At 49.0% G+C, this 27,426-nt stretch overlaps 1 protein-coding gene across 4 annotated transcripts in view; it reads left to right on the top strand.

The window, feature by feature from the left end:
• LOC119171546 (uncharacterized) overlaps window positions 1–13,323 on the top strand; it is a 671,663-nt gene extending 658,340 nt beyond the window's left edge. For all 4 annotated transcript variants that reach the window (XM_075892259.1, XM_075892255.1, XM_075892256.1 and 1 more), the window contains 6 exons: window positions 1,740–1,997; window positions 2,114–2,197; window positions 2,338–2,514; window positions 2,871–3,143; window positions 3,864–3,987; window positions 4,353–13,323. In XM_075892259.1, the coding sequence (XP_075748374.1) occupies window positions 1,740–1,997; window positions 2,114–2,197; window positions 2,338–2,514; window positions 2,871–3,143; window positions 3,864–3,987; window positions 4,353–4,972 (1,536 nt within the window). In that variant the 3' untranslated portion in view covers window positions 4,973–13,323. The remainder of the gene's footprint in view (window positions 1–1,739; window positions 1,998–2,113; window positions 2,198–2,337; window positions 2,515–2,870; window positions 3,144–3,863; window positions 3,988–4,352) is intronic.
• Window positions 13,324–27,426: the final 14,103 nt, after the last annotated feature.

The following is a 27,426-nucleotide window of genomic DNA, read 5'->3' on the forward strand; positions in this document are numbered from 1 at the left end:
TATCGTTGCTATAGCAAGTGCTCTGCAACAGAGCCGCACTCAGTGCTTGAACCCTTCTTTTTTGAAAAAGAACCACTGACACACAAGTGTCATGTATGGCTATATTGCGGGACAGAAACAGAACTACACCGGGCGTCGCACCGTGGGAATTGCGTAAGATTATGTGGTTTTAGGCTTCCCACCCTTCACAAAAGGTTCAGCCACAATTCAACATCATCATCATCGGCCACCACAGCAGCGACAAACAGTGCAGCTGCGCTGTCTTGTTACTCGTGTGATTTCTGCCGCAGAGGGTGAATTAAAGACGCCTTTCGTAGCACGTACGTGTCTAATGGGAGCCTATAGTGGGAGATGATAATTCGAGAGATTAGATTGCATTCTTACCGCAATGTAGGAGCTCGAAAGACACCCCGGCGCATCGCCTACTTGCGCGCGTTGTCACGCCTTCGGTGGTCGCTGTTGGCCCACCGCTAAAAACCTAGATAGCGCTTTTATTGCTCAGCTAGAAAGGAAACGAAGCTGTTGCTCTATGTGGAAAGATACAAGCTTCAAAACCGTTGAGTTTAACAATTTTCAACTGTGCAGAGCGAGCCAAAATGCGTGCCCATTTCTATGCCGACGCGACGAGCAATCTGTCTGTCCAACTGTGAATAAAACAAAAAAACTTTTTTCGGCAAATACGCGATTTTAACTCGGGCCCCATGCTGCGAAGGCCACGGTCTTGTCCTATATAGGCTGCACGCTTTTTTGTTGTTGTTGTTGTTTCCAGTTTTACTACACACACCAAATATTTCCACTAAATGATCGCCTGTTGTCAATCTTTGGGGGAACAGCATTGCCATTTAAAATTATTCTATTAACTTCAAGCCACTTGAACGTAACGAGGCTGTTTCACATGCCACAATTGCAGAGGAGAAAAAAATCGTTCCGTTGGCTCCAAGTTTTGTTCGCAACCGTCCCTAATGGCAGTTTTGTTTCACATGAACCGAGAATGATCCGTTATTTTCGCTGTGCGAATGGAGCGGCGAGCAACGTTTCTTGCCACCGTTTTTTTTTGTGGCAGACACTGTAGATTTGTTTTTCAAGTGTAACGTAACAATCTGTGCGTTATGATACTAAGTTTCCATGAACGGGTAATGAAGAGCATTTGTGTTTCGTGATTTAAGAACACTTTCAAATTCCATTTTAAAATGCGCAAGAGTGGCCAGCACCATAACAAACACGTCGACGCAATTTCGACAGCTTGGCCGACCCGGCCCTATTTCGATAGGTCCCGACCGAAAATCGCTCCGCCGCTGCGATCAGAGCGAAAATTTTCCAACATGTTAGTAGCTCGCCGCGGACCGCTGCAGCGGGATTGAGCTGTTTATTTTTTGTTTGTTTGTTTGCGCTACTAGCGAATTCGCAGACTGAAAATCGTTACTTTTCATGTCGTGTGAAACAGCCTTTAGACGGGGAAGTTGCAGTCGCAGGGTGCCGTTGCATTGTTCTTCTGGTTACGTGGTCGTGGGTTCGATTCTCGGTCGCGCATATTTGTATGCGTGAAAGAATGCAAAAAAGTAAGTGTCGCCTGTATTGAAGTGTACATCAGAACCACACCATCGCTCACCCCACCTTAACTCCTACGCACATCATCGTGTCTCGCCCGCAGCTCGTTTGTTTGTGGGATTTTGCGTCGAGCGTGCGCAAGTTGGCTACGCCTGTATACACGCGTGCACTGTTCCCTCTTGCAACAACAGATCAAGAAGTCAGCGCGGTCGGGCCTCTTCCACGAGATGGACGACGAGCAGCTGGAAGCGAAGGTGGCGCCGGGCGGCGGCAAGATGTCGTCGGCGGCGGCCAACGGGACCCACGGGACCCAAGCGGGACCCATGGCTGACATGCTGGCGGCGGCCTCGACTCCGACGCCCGTCGTGCCCCCGTCCGCGCTCGTGACCACCACGGCGGCCGCGGCACTGGCCGCGGCGGCCGCCGCTGGGCAGCTCTCGCTCAACCAGGTAATGTATGGCCCCGGCTCTTTAGAGCGCAAACTGTGACAACAAGAACGCTTAAGTTCGCTCTCACGCCCGCGTTCTCCTCAACGGTCGACTCACGAGGCTCCTTATTTGCGCAGCTGATGGTAGCTGGAGCTCAGGGCCAGCAGCCGAACCTTTTAATGCAGGCTGGATTGGCTCAGCAGTTGCAGCACGTTGGCAAGGTGAGGATTCGTGCTCAATTTGCATTGACTTGCGTGAACGTGCACGAACACCTAATAATGCATGTGGTGTATACGTCGTGTCGAACTGGCGTCCGATTTTAAAAGGATTCCACGATACACGTTTCTTAAACCCACCGCAGTTGCCCACGGCTTCAGGTCTTCCTGGACTTCCCGTCAGTAGCCAGGACCTTCAGCAGCTACAACAGCAGCTCCAGCAGCATCAGCAAAATCTTCAGAATCAAATGGGCCAGTTTGTGTTTTTGCAGCCAGGACAGCTGCCAGCAAATGTACAAGCGCAACTCTTTCTGCAGAACCAGGTACGTGCCCATAATTGGCATTTATCTCGCGTTATACGTTAATACTACCTCACGAACGCGGGAGAAGCCTTTGCACCATCTAACAGTTTCATAAGGAAATGAGCATTGCTGTTGCCTTCTTGGTTAAACGTTCTTAATGCGCAATGACAGTCTGTACGATTCGACTTGTCTCTCTTAGTGTAAGATAGTAAACTATGCCACATGGTCTCTCTCTCTCTCTCTCTCTCTCTCTCTATATATATATATATATATATATATATATATATATATATATATATATATATATATGTGTGTGTGTCTGTTTCGTAACCAAGTAGAAATTAGTCCTTTCCTAATTCACGGTCTGGCCGACGCAGGGTCTCCTCCAGCAGGGCCTGATGCAGCAGAGCCTGCAGAACCTGCAACTGCAGGCCAGCCAGGCGCTGCCCCCTGGGGTGCTCTCGTCGCAAGCGGCAGCCACCGTGGCGGCTGCCGCTGCCGCTGCCGCGCAGCAGCAACTGCACCAGCTTCAACAGCACCACCACCAGCAGCAACAACAGCGGCAGCAGCAGCAACAGCAACAGGAGCACCAGGGGCACAACCGGGCATTGCACCAGTCGCCACACAATATGGCTCACATTCAGCACAAGGTTCGTACACATTCAGGCTGTCATTTATGTGCAATGCCTCGCTGTCATCTCTATATTTTATTCTATAGCAACATTAGCGGCATTCCAAGCGAAATGCCGTCGGCGTCGCCGTGATGTTCTAGTATGAAGTCCAGCTGCGGCAATTCGATCGTGCCCCGCGTGAGGTATGCTCTTGTGTGAATAGCAAGTGTGCAAGAGAGCTTGCTGTCATTGTGCACCTGGTTAAGAAAAGGTTGGTGTGTAGGAGAGGGCGAGCGCACAGTAAAGATTTGGTTGAGAAGCGGGCCTCGATTCCTCATCCGTGACCGGCGGAGTACTTCAGGATATGCCAGCAGTGGTCGTAGCGAGTAAGCGAAAAGGCAGCGCGTTCGTATGTGGCTGTCTTTCCGTAAGCCTCATGTCGTAGGTTTCGTTGCAAGTTTCAAAAAGTTTCGGAGGTGTGTTGAAGCGTGAGCTACACGACGCCCTTGTGCACGCTCTGTTCGTTGTGTTACAGCGTTGTAAGAGTATGGGAGCTGTCATCTACTGTGATAAGCATCTGCATGCACTTATTCCAATTTTAAACGACTGTTTACCGCAATGTGTGGGCTGATAAAGCAACGATTCTTCGTCTACCTGCCCATGCATGAGTATCTATATGACTTTCCTTGCGGCTAACCTGTTGCTTTCCTTAGTAAAGAGGTTGCATCCTTTTATACTTGGCATGTTTTTGCATCGCAGCAAGCGCCGACAGGTCCTCACCAAGTCAAATCGAGACCAGCGGAGCCAAGTCCGGAGGAAATGACGGACTTGGAAGAGCTCGAGCAGTTTGCCAAAACGTTCAAGCAAAGGCGGATCAAGCTCGGTACGTCAGTCATACGAAAGCAAAAGCCCTCTTGTCGAAAGTTTTATAGAGTTTTCTTTTTGTGAGTTTGTGGTAATTGCACTCCTGTGTGACGATGCATGACAAATGTACAGAGGAGTGCCATAGGCCTAGGCAGGTGACCTTTAACGTCACCTTTAGCCTCCTGCACCAGAAAAAGTCATGTTTCGTCGAACCAATAAATAAATAAAATAATAAATATCGAGAAATTTTATTTTGATGTTATCGTTTCTTGCGCTTCGAGCCTCTAGCGCTTCTTGAACGGTGCCGTGTGTCTGTCCGTGGCCGGAGTCCATGTTGCCGGCCATTTGAACGCCGATGTTGTAGCCGTTGCTTCACCCGCGCAGGTTTCACACAGGGAGATGTGGGCCTGGCTATGGGAAAGCTGTACGGCAATGACTTCAGCCAGACCACCATCTCCCGGTTCGAGGCGCTCAACCTGAGCTTCAAGAACATGTGCAAGCTGAAGCCGCTGCTGCAGCGATGGCTCGAGGACGCGGACGCCTCGCTGAACAACCCGGCTGCCCTCGCCAACGCCCACACCACACCGGAGTCGATCGGCCGGCGCCGCAAGAAGCGCACCAGCATCGAGACGAGCGTGCGTGTGGCGCTCGAGAAGGCATTCGTGCAGAACCCCAAGCCCACGTCGGAGGAGATCGCCGTGCTAGCCGAGGGCCTCTCCATGGAGAAGGAGGTGGTCCGCGTCTGGTTCTGCAACCGGCGCCAGAAGGAGAAGCGCATCAACCCGCCCCCGGGGGGCGCCGCGGCGGGAGCCTCGCCGCCGCCGCCCGGCCTGCACCTGAGCAGCCCGCCGCTGCTCGGCGCCCTCCACTCGCCGGCGTCGCTCGCGAGCAACGCGTCCACGCCGTCGCCCCCCCACCACGCGCCCACCCCGTCCGCCGCCCACCCTCCGCGGCCGCTGCCGCCGCACGCCCACTCTCCGCCGGCCCTGATCAAGACGGAGTGAGACACTCTCTTCCCTCCTCCCGCCATCCCCTTCCCTCACCAGTTCCTACCATATCAGAAGGCCCACGCGCGCGTGGACGCGCGACCGGCCTCCCTTCCCGACCTTCCCCAGACCTTTCCCTATGACGACGCGTGTTCTTTTTTGTCTTCTCTAGTTTGGCGCGAAAGCGTGCTCGCGATGCGACCACAAGTGTTGAAGCCATGGACGCTGCTTGGAATGGCGTTGTGGTCCACTGGCTGCACCCATCGTGGACCTTGCTGCCGCCTTCCCCCCCTGCCTACCTCAAGAAACACTGCATTCAGGGGCGCGGGTATGGTGCGGTCCCGACAACTTCTTTTTGTTCGTTTTCTTTTCACTCGCGAAAAGAAACCCACTCAAGTGATGAAGCCCTGCTGCCTGCGTTTCCTGTAGGCCAGAGCTGAATGGACGCTGTGTACGATGATGTAAATGCAGTGAGCAACTCAGGGAATATTGCAAATGCAAAAAGAGTTCATGAATTGTCTGTATAATAGTGTAAACTGTGCTCAGGCTGTGGAATCCAACGAGATATCCATGTGTTCTACCTGTCTATGGCCTGTTGTACGTGCATCCTATCATTGTCCTTTTTACATAGTGGTGACATTGTTTCTTTTTTTAGACTTGCTTTTGATGTTTGAGCTGCACTGCCGGCTTAATAGGCATGATCATGCTACCTCAGATAAGGCTGGTAATTCCTGTTTTTTACCACTCTACCTCAAAATTGCATTTTTACCTATTGCAAGTATTCGGACCAAAAATCTCACCCATTTACTCTTTTTCACTCACACTGTCCAGGCATTCATACCATTTAATCACTCCGAGCACTGAAGGCAGGCAAACTGAGATTCAGGTTATGTGAAAAGCACACAACTTTCAAAAGGAAAACGACTAGACGAGACAGCTGCCAGTGCCATTATACATAAAATGAAATGTTTTATCCTTTCAACATATTATGTATACAATGTACATTTTTTTATACCAGTGTCTGATCACTGAGACTGATGTTAGTTTCAGATATAGTTGTGTTGATCTTGGATAGAGATTTATCTGGGTTTTACGTGTATTTTGCCCCCCTGTCTACTTCATTTCTTGCTTGGGCTTCAACAGTTCTTTTCTCAGTGAAGGAAAATGAGAAAGCATCAAAGGAAGAATGTGTCCAATTTTTGTATTACATTGTTGGCTCATATTTAGGAACGTTTTCCCACCTTTGCATTGTTGATTGTGTCCTGTACATAGGTCTCAGTGGGACGGCTGTCAAGACAAACCCCCTCCTACAAAGGCTGTGGTACATTTTTGGCCTTAACTGCTGTTCCAATGACACACCGATTACCCGTGCACGCAGTGTCCAAAGTGAATTCCTAGCCACATTGATGGCATCCACCAGCTCTAAAGCTTTGCTACATAATCTTGCTTATTTTCTTTCAAATTTTTAACCATATAGAATGTGCATTGCCTGGTTCTTAAGGTATTTGAAGATGCAGCATATTTCAGATAGCATGAAATATTTGAAAAGGATGCATAAGCGTGTTCTCTGTGTCTTTAGGGAATTTCATTAAGGCATATTTATAGCTTAAAGCTATTAATAGAGCCAAAAACACTTTCAAATATGTTTCAGTGCGCTTTTAAAGATTGAATAATGCACAGTGCATCAAATAAAGTTCACTCTCTTTGAGGTCCTCAGCTGGTATCTTTGTACACTGCGAGCACACGAAGGAAGCACGTGCAAATGGACGCAGTTCAAGTCCTGTTGTACCCTCTCTCAAAATCAAACGCACGAAAGCAGAAAACTCAAAAGATGTTAACATAATTTAAATATATATGTGTGTAAACACAATGTGTGTGCTACTTTAGATATAATATCCGCTTGTAAGAATAACAGCTACTGGTATTATATTTGCAAGAGTGCGCGTGAGAAGTGAGAAACCTTCTGAAGCACTTGTGTAACAAACCTTAAGAGACGCTTTGGCGCGGGAATACTTTGGCATTTTTCGTGATGGCTATTGACCATGTAGACCATGTTCGTTCACACTGTTTTGGTGTGCGAGAGTGTGACTACTTTATACTGGATTGAACTTTAACTACTAGTCTGCTCATTCAGACAAAACAAACTTTAATCACTGCTATCTGCCATATCTGTCTTCTGTTATTATTATTTTCACATTATCACTACACATTGTGTAACAGCCTTCTGCATTGGATTCTGTTTTGTGCGCTGATTCTGCACAAGATTCGTAGCATAATTCGTGTTTCTTCGAGTTTTCTACTTCAGCAGTATGAGATGGAGGTGGGGTCTTCTTCATCGTCGCTGATGCCACATGTGGTGAAATCGGTCAGTTTGTTTTGGGGTGACAAACTACATTTGCTACCAATTTTTTTTGTCTGGCACACCAAAGCCGAGTACCGCACATTATTAACACAGGAAACAAACCCTTTGTATCCAGCAGTTGCGGCGTGAAACACAAAATTATTTCTCCTCTGTAGTACGTCATTATGCATTACTTTGCCTTTTGATGTGGCGGATCGTTTCACTTTTGGTTCTCACCACATGACTCATGCATCTCACTACAGAGCAGATGTCAGTGTCCCTGCTTGGTGGCTACTTGTAATCACCTTTCGAGAGGCTCCCGTTGATTTTCGACTGCACCGCCTTGCAATACTTTTAAATTTATTTATATATGTTACATCAGCAAAACATGCAATAAGTTTCTACGGGTGTATTTGAAACTCTTATGCGAGTACCCACGAAATATAGTGGCGTCAAAACCGATAAACAATGAAGATTTGGCAAAGAATTTTACTGCTGGCAACCTTGTGTGTTTTACGCAAGATTGCTTTGCCTTCATGAAAAAACAAAATTCAGATTGTGTAAATGAATCTTGTGGTTCGAAATGCTGACAAGCGTGTTTGGCCTACTACTTTAGTAGAAAGGCATATAGGAATTAACACAATGACGCCCGACGACAGCAGTCTGTAGAGTGCTCTCATATTCATCCGCATAACTTGTGGCCATTTGAAAATGGCGCAAAGTGCGTTCTGCATGAGGAAGCAAAACCATTGAATCTTGCATGGTTCATTTTTGTACGCCTGTTGATCTCTCGTTTTCTTCTTTCGCACCACACATCACCAAATTCGGTGCTTAATTTTCACCGCCTTCGCGTAGCGTCGGTTATAGAAATTTTCCTCACGTTAGATCTCATGTCGTTTAACATTCAGGAATGGCGGTATTCGCTCAAACTGCGGACTACAAGCTGATCAAAGCCAGATGCTCACCTCGTAACGTAAATTGGTTAAACCTGATTGGTTAATTAAGCTGGCATTACCGCCTTTCACGTGATTTGCGGCATCACTTGACTTCATAAGGAATTGTTTTATTTGGAAGTCGTCGCCCGAGCGGTGTTAAAAACGCCTGTTTGGGTGCCTCGCTCGCGTTTTCCCTGGCTCAGATCGTTGATACTTATCGCACCACCCGTGGCATCTTTCGGAAGGGGGTTCCTGGTATGCCGCCTCGCAAGAGCGCACTGCTTCTTCTTCCAGTGCCAATCGAGCCACTCACGTCGCATCATCCTCCGCAATCCGCGCTGCACATTTTTTTTTTCATGTTTCTTTAGCGGGCGCACGCGCGTCGCACACTCATACACTCACTCACACACGCAGACATTGAACACGTACAAGCAGCATTTCGCAATAAAATCGACATCGTTGAAAGCGGGTATTTTTTCTGTTGTCTTAACCGAAGGACTGAACTGCAGGGAAGTGTGCAACGGTAACTTATGTTGTGTAATCGCCTGAGAGTAGGAGATCGCAAAGCAGAGGCTTTTCTTCTCCCTCTTTTATACTTCTATTTGTCTTATCCTTCATGTTTCCTTTGTTTTTTATGCAAGGAAAAAAAAGAGTATGTTTATCATAGTTTCTTTATGTTTATATAGTCTTAATTTTCTCTCGCTCGTGCTTTCCTTCTCCCCTCCTCCTCACACAATTTTTATGTGTGTGCAGTTTGTGGTGAAGTCTCTCGTCGTTGGTGGACCTTTTCTTTATTTTTTTCCTCGCGCTTTCTCGAAAATGAGCGTGAACGTGCGTGTGTGGCGAAGTTTCTCCAAGTCCAAATATAATATACATGCTACGGTGTGACGTGTCGGCGTTCCGCTGCGTTCTCCTGTCAACATTCAGGGATTTCTACACATGCTGATGCATATTATACAGTTATAGGGGGAACGTAGCGGAAGCTTTGGCACGATGCAAGCTTCGCTTATTTTTATTTTATACTGATTTGCCGAAGTGCTTTGTCGCATTCTTTTTTTTATTTTTGCTCTTCACTTTCATGACGTATTTTTTTGTTGTTGTTGTGCTGTATGGTCGTGACTGAACGGACGATTGTGTGTAAAAGCCATAAGCAGGAAAATGAAAAAAGTGAATGCACTACGTTATTCGACAGTCGAGCTCTGCAAGGTTTTTTTGTTATGTTGCACATATGTTAGGACATCAGCCGAATCCAAGGTGTTGGGTATCACTTAATGGAGCTGACTCCAGTGTTACGTGATTGCTGTCATTTCTTAAGTGTAACTATAACTTAAGAAATCACATTAAAATGTTGTGCGAAAAACCTTTGTCAACGTCTCAACAGGCATGTGCGAAATGTGGCGACATCTTACTAATGAGGTTGACATTAAACTGACATTTCGTACTTTATAACCGCAGGCAATCGTCATATTTAAAATTAGCCTTTTTATGAGAGGCAGAAATGTGAACTAACTCTTGCAGAGCACGACGTTGGTATACTACTTCCGGGGTAGTAAGGAGAATCGTGTGTGCGTTACATGCATTGAAATTTATGCTAATCTACTTTACTGAACGTATGCTTGACCAGCGAAGCACAAGGGCAAATTGAAACTGTCAGAGTTTCACTTTCATAAATTTACGGGGTAGTAAGGAGAATCGTGTGTGCGTTACATGCATTGAAATTTATGCTAATCTACTTTACTGAACGTATGCTCGACCAGCGAAGCACAAGGGCAAATTGAAACTGTCAGAGTTTCACTTTCATAAATTTAGTTCTCATATGAGATGGAGTCGGCTTGGAATAGTGCCATTTTATCACAATCGTAATAGCACTGACTCTTAATGAAAAGGAAAAAAAAAGTGTTTGTGCGTTATGATATCATTTTTAATAAAAGTTTTGTTTTACAAGAAAAATTTGTTGTTAGGTTTAATATATTTACTGCCTCTCGTGTAATCTTCGATTTGCACTGGATTATTCTTATAGGTTCGTATATCTGAAAAGAAATACATCTGGACTGCGAATGGAAACTGTTCAAAATTCCCGCCTATGGGGCAATCAATAGGATTGTAGCGCCGCCTAGTGGCTGATCAATGCATCGTAAGAAGGGAAGTGGTGCAACCTACCACTACACTGCGCACTAGCTCTTTGGAAGGAAAGCGGTCTGCAGTGGTGCTTCGTTCGAAGTGACCGCACATAACTGCGTCGTCAGCTGTCTTTCTTGGAACTTTATTTTAACTGTAAATGCCGATTATTGTAACAGTGCAATCAAATCACTTTCTAGCCAGGTCTTCGTTGCATGGTTTTCAATGGTGATTAGACTCACTTAAGTCTCTTTATTGCCCCGGTTGTGGTGTCCCAGACCACCGTAGTGATTGTGTAAGGAAACTAAGATATGATAGATGCGAGAACGTGTGAAAAGGAAGCAGACTTATAAAAGCAGATAAAAAAAAATGAAGTGCACGCGACTGCTCTTTTTTTTGTTTGTTGTGGTACTGTGACTTAGAGTTCCTTATAGATCTTTAGCGGGAAGGCCGCCGGGGACCGGAGATCTATTGCGGGTATTTCGAAATCGTATTTTGGATTGAAGTGTATTCAACTCCTTCCGGACCCTCGACGTGCTTTCCACCTAAAGAATATTTAAAAAGAAAAGAAAAAAATGACACTCAACATTTAGAACGGGTATAGAGAAGAAACTGAGTGCTCGATGTTTGTATACGGAAGTATGCCTTGCACACACATACATCTCCCCTTTGTCGCGCATGTGTAAAAAAAAGTTTATTACTTAGACGAAGATATTTGTCTACGTCGTGTACACCTTTCTGTAATTGTGGACATCATTGCAATTCTTCGCGCAACCTTCGTTGCGGGTACTGCACTTACTTTAGTAAAGAAAGAAAAAGACTTGACAGTTGTGCTCAACCTGCGATGCCCTATTACATTTTTTTCCTTCTAATTCTTGAGATTTGTAAAATGAGCATCCACCCATTACCAACGTATACGTCCCATCCGTGCGAGACTGCTGCACTTGGCGGTCTTTCATTTTCTTTCGGCTGAGAAAGATGCTAAACAGTTTTGAAATGTCACGAAGAAATGATACGTCCATTTACTTAATACGTACTAAATGTCTGCTTCTACTCTTAATTAATCTACATACGTTAGTCACGTTTTCGACGTTGCCACACAGTTTTCAAACAACAAGTGCGTTAAGCCGCTGTCCAGAGCATCGCTTCCCTCTCGTCGAATTTCGGTCCAATTTTTTCTTAATGTTAAATGCTTTGGAAAATCTGCTCAACAGAGTGATGATGTAAATTACCTTGTTAGTGCAGTAATTTTATTTTGGCAATTACTTTGCTTTTTAGCACATATTTTAGAAAGCTCTGTAATAGAGAACGCACGCTCTTACTTAAAAAAACTTGATTTTTCTTTTTTTATTTATTATCTGCGAATAGGCGTAAAAGCTAAGAAAATATCACCAATATCTCGAATGCAGCTTGTTTGCTATTCAAAAAAAAAAGTATGTGGATTGCCATTCGTATACCTGAGATTACACGTTGTTATCAATGTGTAGCCAAGATAGAAATGGGAAATCCCGAATCGTGTTTGTAATTTGAGAGCAGTGTGCGGTCATTTGCATTCCTCTGTGGACGGCAGCTTTCGCCCAAAACAAACATTCGCCTAAAAAGCTTCGCCGGTATTCGCAAGCTCGATCACCAATTTTGTGAAAAGCGGTAGATCCATCGAACTATCGACTTAACCCCGGATCTTTTTTTTTGTTAATTTCTGACCGTACACGATGTAGCAGGTTTGCCTCTTCTTGTTTCTTTGCTCAGAGATGACAAACAGGAGTGTTTTTGTCTTGTTGGCATATTTCTCCAGCTAGTCAATGTTTTGCGTGTGCATGCGTCTGGTATACATATTACATGCAGTCGTGTTTTTTTCCTCCTCTCTCTCATCTGGTTAAGAGGGTGAGGTTGAAAGTATATATAGCTGATATCGCCTATGAAGCGTTTGCGAAGAAAACATTTATTACCGACCCCCCCCCCTTTTTTTTCTTCCTGTAATTTGTGTTTTATTGGTGCTAATTTAGTTTAAGAACTGATATTTCATTTCTCTCTTTCCTTTCTGTTGCGTCTGTGTGTGTTTCGTTGTTGTCTTCGTTGCATAACCATGACAAATTAAGTTTTCGAGCTCCTTTATTGTCCACTGAGGAGAAGTGTAATTGCGCTCGTTCTCTGTTTTTAGCTGCTTTGCCTCCCGTACTTTTCGTCTTCTCATAGTTTGTTTCTCTTCTTCTTCTTCTTTGCGATGCTGGGGCCTGCACAAATTCTGCTTGATCGCCACCTGTCGCGCTGGTCCATTCGATTACCTACACTACCCGAAACTGGTGCTGCACACCACCGATAATCGTTTCACGTGTGTTGTATGATGGCGTCTACAAGTTTTTATTCGTCTGAACACGGTGCCAACGTTTGTGCACAAGTGCACAACGGCGTTCCTTGTAGAATCGGAAGTGCAATGTTGCGAACTCGTTGCTCTATGCATGCACGGAACTGACTCGCTAGCATTTGCGGAGTGCAGCGTGAATCGAAAGGGCCTCGCGCGGGAGGTCGGCTGGGTGCGTGCAGGTTTTTAAGATGCAGCCTCCTGGCTTGCCATGGGCTTTCTTCCTAGTTCGCTGCAATTCGTGAGCCCGAAGGCTTTTCTGCGTGATCGCATTGCCATGCTTGGACCGCAGCTTATTGCTTGCTCGCGCCAGTGTTCCGGTTTTCTTCGAGGGACAGTCGCTGCAATGTCTTTTATTATTTTTCTTTGCCTAATACAAGGTCATCAGCGAGAGTGTTGTTGTCCTGAGAGATGGTAGTTCTCTTGTGAAAGAATGATGTTGAGTTTATTAGTTTTTTTTTTCTTCTCGTGTATCACGTGTATGTGAAGGAAGAAAAGAAAAAAAAGGTGTGTTGAGACTGTTCGCGGTCTTGCTTCACTTTCTTTTTTTTCTGTTACACGAAGGGAGACAGTCATCAAGTGCGCAATAAAATAAGGCAGATTCCCAAAAGTACTGTGAACCCTTGTCTTCATTGTGTATTGTGTGCCATGCTTTATTGCTGTGCGCACCCTCGCATGTGCGCTGTCTGTGATCCTTCTTGCCAAGCTTGACAGGCATGAACTGAAGTCGTGCATCAGTCACATTGTCACATTAATTAGCTTTAACATTACCCCACAGAAAAAAGTTAAGTTAATATCAAGGATTATTTGGTGTCGAAATCAACGCCCCAGCGACGGTTCAGCTGCTGTACATAATTGATCTAGCATAGTTAAAACCAGAAGTAGTGCAAAAATTACACGGGTCTGCCCACACCTCAGGGCGAACTGACCAAATGAGATCCTGACCAAAAGTGACTCCCTCTGTAGTCACAATTCACTATGTGCGTACGTTAGCGCGTACTTCAAGCAAACGTCCTGTTTTCCAGCAAGTCTCCCCTTTAACGCTTTCAAGGTGCGTCAAAAAGGCCTTAGCAAATTAGCCTACACACCGAACTTTATAGCGAAATGGTAACAGCTGGGCATGACAGTGACATGCGGGCACTTTGATTGGTCTAAAGTTCTGCGTTCAGTACTACGAGAATGGCCGGACGGCACAAACGCCGTTTGTGTTCTTCTGACTTGACTGACGGGTCATTGCCGACTGTTCCCACAGATAATCCAGCGCCTGCTCATTTCGTAAAAGGTAAGTGTGCTGTTTCATTGATGTCAACAGGCATTTCATGAGTCAGCAATAGCGGTATGAAATATTTTTGAAGGGTAACCACATTGTCATTTGATGATATGCCCTGGACAACTTCACAAGAGGCAACCGTAACTCAGCGTGAACTTTGATGGTGCCTACACAAGCGTACGGAAAGCGCTGCCATCGTTTGGTATTGCGATATCAATTGCTTGGGCACTCTCCACGGGTCTTAGCCGTCGCAGTCGCCCTCATTTTTTTGTATTAAGTCCCAACTGGTAACATGTCGCGCGCATCATATGTTCTACCCGCGAGTAAAAGCACCCAAGCGCTGGCAAGGAACGCGGCTGAAGGATGATAATACGTGGTGATTAGGAGTGCAAGGGCCATGGTATAGCCAATGCATAAGCTCTCTCGCATTTCTTTCTCCACACACACCACACACGCACACACACACACACAGCAAGAGAGAGAGAGAACTTATCTATTCAGATAAACAAATGTCTGTTGCATACATAAACTTTCATTTTATTGATGCATGTGCACGGGTTCGTCTTGTACTTATTTTACGCTAGAGCCGTGGAAATGCCAGACTATCTATTTGTCACTGCCCCATGATCAAAATTTTTATAGGCTGAAAGGAACATGAGCATACATAAACAGTCCCCTGCGAAATAGTTGCGGAATCGGATGACTTACTTACTGTTTGTTGGCGGAGGATGAGAAACTTAGCCAAGCTCATAAAAGGCATCTCGGGCCAGCACCAGGGGCTCTGCCTCCATGATGCAGCCCGGAGGGGGCAAGAGCTCCCCAGACCCCCCATCCCCCCGTAGTCTCCGCCTATGGGCCTCAGAGCACCATTGCTGTGGTCATGAATATTCGGTTGGTTTATACATTTCATGCAATCGCTGTATAAAGGACTAAAAATCGAAGAAAAAATGTCTAGCATTTAAAATTATGATTGTGGTGGTGGTGAAAGGGAGTGGGGTGGGGAGGGGTACTATGAGCGGGAAATGTAGAATCTTAAACTACAACATGTCAATAGATGAAGCACAAAGTGGCACATCGGCCCGCCGCTCGCGTTCTCACGACGCCGTGTAGCTCTCGCCGAGTGGTGCCCCGTCCTCCAACTCCTTCAACTGCTCCCATCTTTCTACCTTTTCTCTCTTCTTTCTGTCGCTGCTGTGCGGTGAGTGCTCCCTCTTTTTTATCTTTATACTATTCCTTTTTATCCCCCTTCTCCCATCCCCTACAAGGCACTGCGCCGTGTCGCCAATTAGGCAGACAGAAACTATAGGCGTCTTTTAGGGGCGAAGCTCCTTATAGCGGCACCCGTTCGTCCCCCGTAGTATGTAACAAGTATAACATTCTGACCTCCAAGGTGGTGCCGGTGAGAGATTTCTTCTGTGCGTTGTTGAGCAATAAAAAAATAGTGCTCATTGTACATGCCAATGGCTGCTAATGGGGAATGAGAGACAGGAGCATTCGGCTTTTAGCTGACGCGCACGCTGCGATCCCCATTAGCAGCCATTGGCATGTACATTGAGCACTATCTGACAAGAAAGGGTTGCTACGTTATACTCGCTGGGTGTAACCTCCTTAGTTTTAGGAAGGTTTAGCGAGCGTTGAGCCGCAGCGCCATGAATACAATGAACTAGTATATACCATGAATGAACTCGAGCGGGTTAAAGGTGGGAAGTTGATACGAAGCGCAAGCCGTAAGAAAGTAAAAGCCGAATTCTCGTGTCTCTCGTTTCCCATTAGCGGCCATTGGCATGTATATTGAGCACTATCTAACAGGAAAAGGTTGCTACGTTATACTCGCTGGGCGTAGCCTCTTTGGTTTTAGAAAAGTTTAGCGAGCGTTGGGCCGCAGTGCCATGAATACAGTGAACTAGTTTATACCATGAACCCGAGGTGGTTAAAGGTGGGAAGTAGACCCGAAGCGCAAGCCGTAAGAAAGTGTACGTGTGCCACCTGCCCACCTCTCGTTTAGTCCTTGGAATGTCCGCTGGATGGCGGTCCTTCTATATGGGGAATATATGACGAAAATATGCGAGATGGTGGTACTTGGAGTGTTAAATAGATGGACTGAATGCTCACCAAAGCTTGAATGAAGACAACTCGTGAAGATAACGGAAGGCATAAAAAGGACTGTAGCGCCAGTGTAGGAGTTGCATGAAACGGGAACCAGTGCGAAATTTCCAGGTGGAATATTGGTATCTTCATGAACGAACAACTTCGGCGGCTGATGAAGAGCGTCAAGTAATGGCACATCACACAAGGGCGAAAATTCAACTTCAGCGCGTGCGCAGTCGATGACGGCATTATGGCGGTATAGGAAGTCCCACCCGAGGTTGCCATCATGCGAACAGACAGCGAGGACAATAAGCTCCACGATGCCATAAAGATTGCCTTCGATGGGCACTCTTGCTGTGCAGGCTGCGAAAGGCGTTACTTGCTGTGCGCTTGCGGTGTGGAACGACAGTCCCGAAAGCGGCGTCGGACTTTGCGTAATAAAAGGCAGAGATTAGCGGCAACAACAAACAGCGGCGCCGGTGTCCACAAGGGCGAAAGTACAATAACCCTCAACAGTTACTGCGATCACGTTAGCAGGAGAGGAGCGAGGGCTTAGACAGTTCGGAAATGGCACTGTTCTTGCCTCTTGAACTGCGGTGCTTAGTTTTCCTGGTCGGGGGGTCCGGGCCGGCGACGCATGGGGGAGGGCGATCGCCGACAAGGAGAGCGTGCGCGCTGCGGCAGGAAGTCAAGGTGGTCAGTAGGAGTCGTTGCACATTTGTGTAGCTGCGAGACAAGAGCCCTCCCTTCTATAAAAAACATTTTTTTCTTTTTTTTCCCAAGTTTACGCTTTTCATTAGCGCCTTTATCGAGAGGTCCTCCCGCTGCTCTCGACTGAGCGTTTCTCGATCAACCCTCGACAGCTCACTCCAATTTTCCGCTACAGGCGAAAGCGTTGCACCCCTTTCTCTCTGACTCAACGGCGCCATGTCGTCTCCCCCTGCTACGGAAACCGCGCCGGTCGCTTCGGCGACGGGCCGCTCGAGTGACTGCTCACATGACTCACACGGAAAATTTCCGCTCCGTCGACTCGCCGCCAAGGTCACTTGAAGGTTCACAGCATTGAACAAGATCAAGCTCCTGCGAAAGCTTCCGCGCTTGCGATCGCGTGAGGGCCATGTACGCTAAGTTGGGGAAGAACGATTTACCCTGCTCTTTGAGAAGCTGCTCTGAGTTGTTAGAGAAAAGATAAGGAAAACTATCGGGAAGCGCGACAGACACAGCCGCTTCGGTGCGAAGCTTACCGAACGGGCCTCCAATGACAACCGTAGCGATCGGTAAGCAAGCACTCTGCTCCTCGGCGACTTGCCTGATCCACGCGCATTCTCCTGTGTAAAGTCATCCGGAGACACCAATGAAGGATGGACAACATCCATGGTTGCCGCTGAGTCTCTAAGTGCTCGACACGTTTTCCCATTCACCCTAATTTCTTGAAGTTACGGCTCTAACAACCGCATGTTTTTTTCCGATTCTCGGATTGTTGCGAATGCACTTTTGCTTACAATTTATCGCGATGTGCTCTTCCTTTTTGCAGTTGTAGCAGATTAGCGTCTTCCGTCATTCAAATGCCCGTGTGGTATCAGTGCGTTGTTTAGGAACCTTACTCGATTTCTCCGCTTCCGTTAGCCATTCCTTTACAGTGTCATTCGTAGGAGACAGGTCCTTCCTGAAATTACGGTGCGGAGCGGGTTTCCGTTGATCAGGTTTCTTTGAAAAGCCCTCTTTCCTTTCATCATTTTCAACGCGCACTGCCCTGCTATGCAATTTTCGGCGAGTATAATACTCCTCAGCTAACTCTGCTGCCTTGTTTAGCTGTACTTCACCAAGTTTGCCCTGCAGCCAAATCTTGACATCTTACTCGATGCAGCGGTAGAATTGCTCCAATGCAATGCATTCTACCACTTTATCGCGATCGTCATAAACACCTTCGCCCTTGAGCCATTCAATTAAATCGGCTTTAAGACGAAACGCGAAGTCAACGTGTGACTCATTCCCCTTTTTAGAATACCGGAACCTTTGCCTGAAAGCCTCGGGTGACAACTTATAACGTCTCAAGAGCACTTCCTTAACCTCATCATAGCTTTCAAACGCTTCCCTCGACAAGCACGTTATCACGTCGGACACTTCGCTGGGAAGAGCTAACAGGTTCTGCGCCCAAAGAGACCGCTCCTAAGCATTTCGCTCACTGGCGTGTTCAAACTTGACGAGATACTTCGCCATGTCCTCGCCGACTACGAACGGTGGCCGTTGGTCACGAATTCTCTGACCGCTGACCTGAACTGTCGCAGAAGCTACGCTAGGCGCCTGCGAACACTGTAGGATTGCCAATTCTATTCGTTTCATCTCAAGGCACTCTTGTCTCTCGGCCTCCTCACGGCGTTCTCGCCTTTCAGCTTCTTCACGTTCGCGAACTTTTCGCCTTTCAGCTTCTTCGCGTTCGCGAACTTCTACTTCTCGCCTTTCAGCATCCTCGCGGCGTGCTTTGATGTCCGCCCAGGCCTCATCGACTTCCTCAGTCGTCACTTCTGCATCCCTCATGATCTCAAGTATCGCTTGCTTTCGTTTCACACGGCCCAAAATAAGGCCAAGTTCCTCACAAATTTTGATGAGTTCCTTCACTTTAAGGTTCTTCATCGTTCACACTAGCCTTTTGCTGTTTGCCCCTGTTAAGAATCTATTTGCCGTACCCACTATAAGTCTACTAGCAAGACGCGCTAGCAATTTTAACACTGCCGTGTTTACACCATCCCCATTAACTTTGGTTTCAAAGCGATTCGACTTGGCTTGAAACGATCAAAGCTCACTCTAATGCTTCACACAGCCCTTCTCTAAACTAAACTACTATAACCTGTGCTAGAGTAGTCTGGTGAACTGAGGGGAAAATATGAGGCACTCACCGCATTGATGTCGCTGACGCCGGCCGATCCCGCAGCTGCCAACCACTGTTACGAAGCGCACCGCCGACGAGGTTACGAAGGGCGCCACGAAACTCGCCTCTGCCAAGGACACCGGGCGCGCCGACTGTGAAAGGGGCTCGATGCAACGAGAGGCTTCTCTGACACAGGGGGGTGCTGCGAGCGCTCGATGGTGACGGACGCACTCCACATCGCCTCCGTAGATTTTCTGCTATTTCTGCGGACATCCACCTTGGTACGCCTAAAACTTGGATTTATCGTCCCCGCCAAGTTCTCCGCTTCGCCTAGACAACACCTTCGTCCAGGTGTTTCCAGTTTTGACAACTTGAGGGACGTCCTTCACTCCCGGCTACAACGCCGCCTCGCTAAGGGCTCTCAGCCCGGCGATGGCGGCCGCTAACGTGGTTACGGGCTATGATCCTACCTCAAGCCAAATGCTGTCCATGGAGATTTCATCCTCCGTAAACACTATGCCATCAGAAGACGAATACCTCGACGACATGGTGAGACTGTGGCAACGCAAGCAAGCGAAATCGAAGTCTCCGTCTCAACAACAACGAGACGCCACAGCAGGCCACCGTTCCCCAGCCTTGCAAGGAACGCCGGCGCGCCATCCCTCCGGTGGTGTGCCTACCTCTGCTCCGTCCTCGCAGCCAGCGAAGCAACGCAAGTGCCGTCCGCGTCAAACTCCTCGCCTCTCTCGCGACGACTACATCGTAGTAGTGAAACCTCGCGTTCCCTGCGAGCTACGCACATTCGTCCCGGCCGATCGCGCAGGCGACGCCATCCGCAGCTATTTCGGCGACCGGACTACCACGCAAATTCAAGTGTGGCCAATCTGGGAACAAAACATCTTGGTCTGTAGCACCACCATTTTGCCTATGGCACAGCGACTCCTTGGGGACTTCTAGCTCCAAGTGGGGGATCAGCAGCTGCCCGTTCGGGGCCACGCCAAGGCACCAGGGGATACATGCAAGGGCGTCATCAACATAAACCCTGCTGAAAGCCCGGAGAAGATAAAGTCAGAACTCCATTGGCCTCGAGGTACTATGCTCGCGGTCCGCAAACTCGGAGATTCTGCGGTGGCGGTGGTGACTTTCGAGGGCACGAAGTTACCCCGCTTCCTCTTCTACCACTGCGTGGCGACGTATATCCGCGCCTACAAGAAAACGGTCCTTGTTTGCACCAAGTGCGGTACCATCGGTCATCGACCACCTCAGTGTCCTCACCCCGGTCCAACCCAGTGTGCCGAATGTGGAACCCCCGCACCTACAGGTCTCAATGCCCACGACTGCCACCCCAAGTGCCTCCTCTGCCACGGCGCCCATGAGACTGGGACCAGTGGCTGCACGGCAAAATATCGAAAATATAGGAAACGCAAGCAGCCCTCAACATCTCCTCGAGGGACCACCTCATGTTCGTCACAGGCAGGCAGCAGCACCAACCTGCATCATTCGGCTCCACCACTCCACGCCGACACTCAAGCATTCCCACCGCTCGAACCACCAGCGGCGGTACCTCAGGTGAGCAGTTGGGCAGGGAAAGCTGCTTCTAAGCCTCTCTCACCCCCTTCTGTCGCTCCTCCTTCTCCCGAACTTGCGGCCCTTCGCCAGCAAGTTGCGGCACTTCAAAAGCAAAATTCTCTTTTAACTAAACAACTCGAACTCTTAAATAAGCGACTTCAACCCCAACAACAGTGTACTGCAAGGCCATCCGGTATTGCCTCCTCTGTCCAGGCGGCTACACCAGCTACGTCCAAGCTTAGTCCTCGCGCTAAGTCCACTCCCATTAAACCGCCGGTTCAAGCAGCCATGTGTACTCCAGCACTCGGAACCGGTGCCACATCCACTCCAGAAGCTCTTGAGGCTCCTGGGGCACCTCAGGTTCTCTTGCCCGCTAACCAAACTCTCCCTAGTGAAGAGCGCGCCCCGCGCATAGAGGAACGCCTCACGCGCGTCGAAGCTTCGATTAATCACCTCCTCACCAGCTTCTCGGTCCAACGCATAGTAGTAGAGGTTACCCAAGCTATTCAAGCCTGGGCAATCACCCAGTTTCAACCCAAGGCATCGCGTTCCCGCTCCTGCTCGGTGAGCAGTGAGGGTACAGCTCCACGGCGTCGTCGTAAGGTGGCTACCACCACCCCGCCGTCGGACAATCCGGCCTCCGTGCCCCTCCCTGCCTCTGAGGATTCCGAGCGGGACATGGAGGACCAAATATAAAACCTAAGACAGTCACGATGGCTACCAATCGTACGTCCCGTTCAAACATTGCGTCTAAATTCGAGATCATACAGTGGAACCCTGGAGGCTTCGGGAACAGGCGAAAGCGTTCACATCTTTCCCTTTTCCTCAGCTCACTTGGCTCTCAGCCGGCCGTCTTGGCGCTCCAAGAATCTGGCCCTGCTCCATCCCTTTCTGGATACTGCTCCTATGTAGGCGGCACCACCACATGCCTCCTCGTGCATAAAGCTTACACGGCGATACAGATTGACCTCGATCTGGATCTTCCTTACGACTACTGCATGATATCAGTGCTGTCTCAGCGGAGGGGCCAACCATCAATACATATCTTAAACGTGTACTGTCCCCCTCGCCTTGCGAGGGCTTCGTTTGCGCATCTCTTCCATCGGGCGCTGCGTATAGCGGCCCGACAACCACTGGTGATTGTCGGGGACTTTAATGCCCCCAGCCCTCACTGGGGTTACCACTACGAGAAGGCCCGGGGCAGAGAGCTCAAGGAGCTCATTTCCTCGCTGAGCCTGACGCTTCTTACCGATCCTGCACAACCCACACGTTCCGGCAACTCGGTCACGCGAGACACATGCCCCGACCTCTCCCTCACCCGTCACATCCGCGATGCTAAATGGGAAAATTTAGGCGAAACCCTAGGCAGCGATCACTTTTTACTCCGCATTTCGTTCACACCGCGGCAGAAAATGCGCCAACACTGGGGCCAAGCCCGTCTCACCGATTGGACTCAGTTCAGAATGCAACCATTCCCCGCCGGCCTCTCCTTGACCGAATATGCAGCGTGGGCATCATACGCTCTCCATATGAAACAAGCGAACACTCGCACCCTTGCAACCTCTAATTTGACTCCTGCAATCGATCCACACCTCCTACATCTTTGGCACGCTCGCCGCGGGCTCATAAGACGCTGGAAACGCAACAAACTTAATCGGAAACTTCGCGCTCGCATTGAGGCGCTCACTGCAGAGGCGGCCGCATACTCCGCACAACTTTCCGATGCTAACTGGGCAGACACCTGTTCGAAGGCTGCAAACCAGATGAGCTCTAAGAGTGCGTGGCGACTCTTTAGAAGCCTTCTCGATCCCTCCACCACCAGGGGAGAAACGCAACGCCAGCTCCACCGTGTTCTGCATGCCTTTCAGGGCACTATGGATGAACTCGCGCGAGTACTTTGTGACCGCTACATCTGCCGCACAATTGATCCCGCACGCCCAGCATATACGTATTCCGGCGCCCCTAACACCAACCTCGACGCCCCATACACGCTTTCTGATTTACGATTTGCACTCACGAAAATGCGACGGGGCACGGCCCCTGGACGCGACGGAATCACAGTATCGCTCCTGGTAAATCTTCCCGACCAAGCACACCTCTCGCTACTCCACCTTATAAATTCGATATGGGACGGCTCTCCGCTTCCAACGGAATGGACCACATCGGTCGTGACATTCATTCCCAAATCGGCAAAGTCCGTTAGTATTGAGGCACTGAGACCCATCTCACTTACGTCTTGCGCAGGCAAACTCATGGAAACCATGGTTCGCGAACGCCTTTCCGCCTACTTGGAGGCCAGGAGGACCTTTGCCGACACGATGTTTGGCTTTCGCCCGCATCTGTCGGCGCAGGACGTCCTGCTCCAGCTTCAACACGATATCATAGAGCCGACTACTATGCGCCATAACGATAAAGCCGTGCTCGCTCTCGATCTCCGCGGGGCGTTTGACAACGTCAAACACAGCACTATACTCACTAACCTGTCTACCACAAACTGCGGGCAGAAGACTTTTAACTACATTCGCGCCTTTCTATCACATCGCACCGCCTTCATTCGCCTTAATTCTACCGAACACGGCCCGTACTTATTAGGCACGCGGGGTACACCTCAAGGGGCAGTCCTGTCTCCTCTGCTTTTTAACCTGGCGATCATACCCCGCCGCGGTGGTCTAGTGGCTAAGATACTCGGCTACTGACCCGCAGGTCGCGGGTTCAAATCCCGGCTGCGGCGGCTGCATTTCCGATGGAGGCGGAAATGTCGTAGGCCCGTGTGCTCAGATTTGGGCGCACGTTAAAGAACCCCGGGTGGTCAAAATTTCCGGAGCCCTCCACTACGGCGTCTCTCATAATCATATGGTGGTTTTGGGACGTTAAACCCCACAAATCAATCAATCAACCTGGCGATCATGAACCTCCCCTCTCTTCTAAGTGAGGTCGAGGGAATACAACACGCACTATATGCGGACGATATCACAATCTGGACCAACACCGGCTCCTTAGCGCAAATCGAAGAACGCCTGCAAAAGGCTGCCCTTCTGGTGGACACCTACGCAGGTTCATGCGGCCTGGAGTGCTCTCCAGCTAAATCGGCTCTTCTTTCAGTCTCTCCGCTACCGCCGCCTCAAATTTTTCTTCCGTCCGGGCCCGTCCCGTCAGTGCAAAATATTCGGGTTCTTGGCCTTCACCTCACATCGTCCTTGGATCCAAAGGGCACAATAGCAGGCCTCAGACGCACCAGCGAACAGGTGAGCCGCATGATACGGCGAGTTTCTACCAAGCGCGGCGGCCTCCGCGGGTTTCAGTCCCTCCGATTGCCCCACGCGTTTGTGACCAGTCGCGTCCTCTACGCCTTGCCTTACCTTCGCCTGCGTCGTCGACACGAGCACCAGCTGGACGTCCTTCTTCGTTCAGTATACAAACGCGCTCTGGACCTACCTATTGCAACTTCCAACAGCCGATTCGCGGCTCTGGGGGTACACAACACCTTTGCAGAGATGCGCGAAGCTCATCGCGTTAACCAAATCAATCGACTGTCGCAGACGCCTTCAGGGCGCCGTCTTCTACACAGACTTGGCCTTAACCCGATATCTGACCAAGACCCTCTGCAGCCGGTACCAGAGCTCTGGCGTCAAAAGCTATGGGTGGAACCTCTACCCCGTAATATGAACCCCGACCTCCATCCTGGCCGTAGACTAGCACGCGCCGCGGCCCTTCATACGCGACACTCCAATCGTCCTGGTGTTTTCTACGTGGACGTCTCGGGTCCCTCCCCCTCGGGTCACTTCACGGCTGCCGTGATTACAGAGGGCAAACACGTAGATGGCCTCTCCTTTCGAGCAGACACAGTAACGCACGCTGAAGAGGTTGCCATAGCTTTGGCCGCCTCTCACGCTGCCTCACGCACCATCCTGACGGACTCGCGCTCGGCCTGTTCTCAGTACCTTCAGGGTTCCATTGCCCCACTGGCGGCTAGCCTACTACAGGCAGCCTCTTGGCGCTTTAACCCTCATTCCATTCGTATAGTCTGGACCCCAGGCCACTCGGGCCTGCCCGGCAACGAGGCGGCAAATGCCGCTGCCCGCGCTTCTCCTGTCCGGGCCGTTGCCCCTCCATGTCCCGAGACGGAATCTGGCAATACCAACCTGACGCGCTTTCGCGAAATTTTGGCTTATTACCGGGCTTCGCGCCGCCTCTACCCGGACCCCGCACGCGGTTTGGAGAAAGCGGACGAACGACTGCTACGCCGCCTGCAGACGAACACCTTTATCAGTCCGGCGGTCGCCAGGCACTTTTTGCCGGAAATCAATGGCACCTGCTCAACCTGTCATGTCCTCGCCGACACATATCACGTCGTAGCATCGTGCCCAGTTAATCCCGTCCCTTTCTCATCCCCTTTTCCTATCCCAACTAGAGAGGCTTGGGAGGAGCACCTGCTCGGCTGCTCTACCTTGGCTGCACAACGCTCCTTGGTGGAGCGCGCACGGGCAGCTTCCAGCTCCACTGGCGTCCCGGAATAGGGTCTTGCCACTCCAGCACGCCGATGGGCCACGTCGGCACTCTCTAGTAGACTTTTTCTGAAATAAATGTTTTTTACCACCGCCTTCTCTGACACATAGGTATACGGTATACTGCTGGCGACGCCACAGAACACCTTTGAGTAACCAAATGTCCAACCAGAAGCGCCGCTGGCCGTGATGTCGGAATCCTCCAATGGGGTCCGCCGCTGCGCGTGGTTGCACCAAGGACGAGGGATGTTGCCATGTATTGCGTAAGACTCGCCAGACTGGAAGGCGTCGATTGCTTCAACGGGCTCGCGATCTGAGGGAGCTCGCGGTGGGTTGCGTGACAGACCGGCGCCGCCCCTTGATGACGTCGTTGAGTTGATCGCGGCAGGCGGGCTCGATTGCTGGCCTTGACACAGATTGCCTTTTTCAGATGCATTGACGTTCGGTGTGGACTCGCAGGCGTAACAACGGATAAGTGGGGTGGTCGCAATTTTTCAACGTTTGCAAGAGCGTCCGTGTGCAATGTATTTTTTATTGCAAAAGTGTTTTATGTATTACAACTGTTAACCATGACCTTTACTTCAGTTCAAAAAATGCACGGAGTATTCACGACATTTTATATGGGGATCGCAGTGGGAGCGCCGGTGCTATTTATTTCGCTGGGTGAAAAATAGTGGTCTCCAGCTTTTACATTTGTTATTTAAGCACTTAATGAGCAGTTCGTGTTTGAGACCAACTGATATTTTCTTGAGAACTGTGATTCAAGTAAGATTGCAGGACCCCTTACCTGATCTTGTCGTGTCATCCTTTTCTTTTGAAGGTGGGTCCTTAATAGCGTGTAATAGTTACGGCTGCACGCTTGCCCAAGGAAAGATTTTCGTGTGAATACTTGTGCGATGTCTTCCCAAAAATTGTATCGTGACCTTCTTCATGTTTTCTTGGGGGGGGGGGGGGTGTTTATGTTTAAAAGAAGGAAAAAAAAGTGAGCCCCGCAACTGTCTGCATCAGGGTGCGACACCTCAGCAGTAGCTCAGAAGGGATGGGGGTGAGGAGGGATTAAAGGATAGGAATAAAGGTGTAGAGAGAGAGAGAAAGAGAGATGAAGAAAGCCAGAGAGAGCGACGACAAATCGAGGGGATGGAAGAGATAGGAAAGATGGAAACACGGTCACAGGAGTCCGAGGACGGGGCACCACTTGCGAGAGCTCTTGTCGACGTCAGGAGATGGCGTAGAGCAAGTCCAGTCGGTCTGAGCTACACTGTCGTCGGAGGTGGGCGCCAGGTGATGACGTAGGGCGAGCCCAGTCGGCCAGAGCTACGCTGACGCCGGAGATCGCGAGGGCACAACCGGTCGGCACTGAGTCCAGCGAGCGAGTCCATGTTTTCTTACCAGTGCCCGTCTATAGAGCTCCGTACAGGTTAGGTTCTGAGCACGATGGCTTAAGGCATGGTAAAAGAATGCCGGTTAGACCCTCTGTCGAAACATTCTTCTTTCGGCTACATACCGCCACTCTCCCTGTATTGCCATGGCTAAAAGGCTTTGTGTACCGTGGTCTGTGTACTGTTTAATCTGTGGTAAACCAGAAACGATAAATCATATTTTTCTCGATTGCCATGATGTTGTGTTCTTGTGGGACGTACTACAACGAACTTAAAGAAGAATAATTACCTATGAGCGCTTTCGGAATTCATTTTCTTCCGTGTGCAGCTGCAGGAGAAGTGCCTAGTGACATGCTAATGTTGCTTTACATGCATGGTGTGTGGAAGACAAGAATGGATGTTCGACATGTTCGTATAGAGGCTCATTGAGCTAGAGACTATTTCGTTGAGAGTATTCTGCATATACACGGGACTTGATTAAAGCACAGCCTGAACTCTCCGAGTGGACTTCACTTGGTTTTAAAATGCTTCTGTGAAGCCTTTTAAAACCAATTGACCTGGCCAAGGTGAAGCTATAATGTTTTTTTAAGAGTATATACTTTGTATGTGATCCTTTCGGTCGTGTTTGTAAAAGGCAATAAAGAAAAAAAAAACTGGATAGCCGAGTGGTTGCGGCGCTCTACACTCTGACAGCGATCACCTTGGTCCCGCTTCGACATGAGATTTAATTTCGTTTATTTATTCTTGCGCGTGATTTTTAATTTTTTCAATCCTATCTTTATTTCTCTCACTTTCTCGCCTTTTCTCGTTCTCTTGACTCATAGTAGCGCAATCATGCGGTTACAATAAACGCACGAAGCGCTAGTGTGACAGCAAAGTGGGTACACGACGCTCGCCTTCGTGCTGTCGGTAGCCGGGTTCGAATGCCGCATCATCAAGAGATTTTTTTCTTTTCCTCTGTTCCTATTTCTTTCTCTATCTCTTCATTCGTTTCTCGTTCTCTCGGCAATAGCAACACAGTCATGTGGTTCCCATG

The sequence above is a fragment of the Rhipicephalus microplus genome, chromosome 4 (genome assembly GCF_043290135.1).
Source record: "Rhipicephalus microplus isolate Deutch F79 chromosome 4, USDA_Rmic, whole genome shotgun sequence".
Classification (NCBI taxonomy): domain Eukaryota; kingdom Metazoa; phylum Arthropoda; class Arachnida; order Ixodida; family Ixodidae; genus Rhipicephalus; species Rhipicephalus microplus.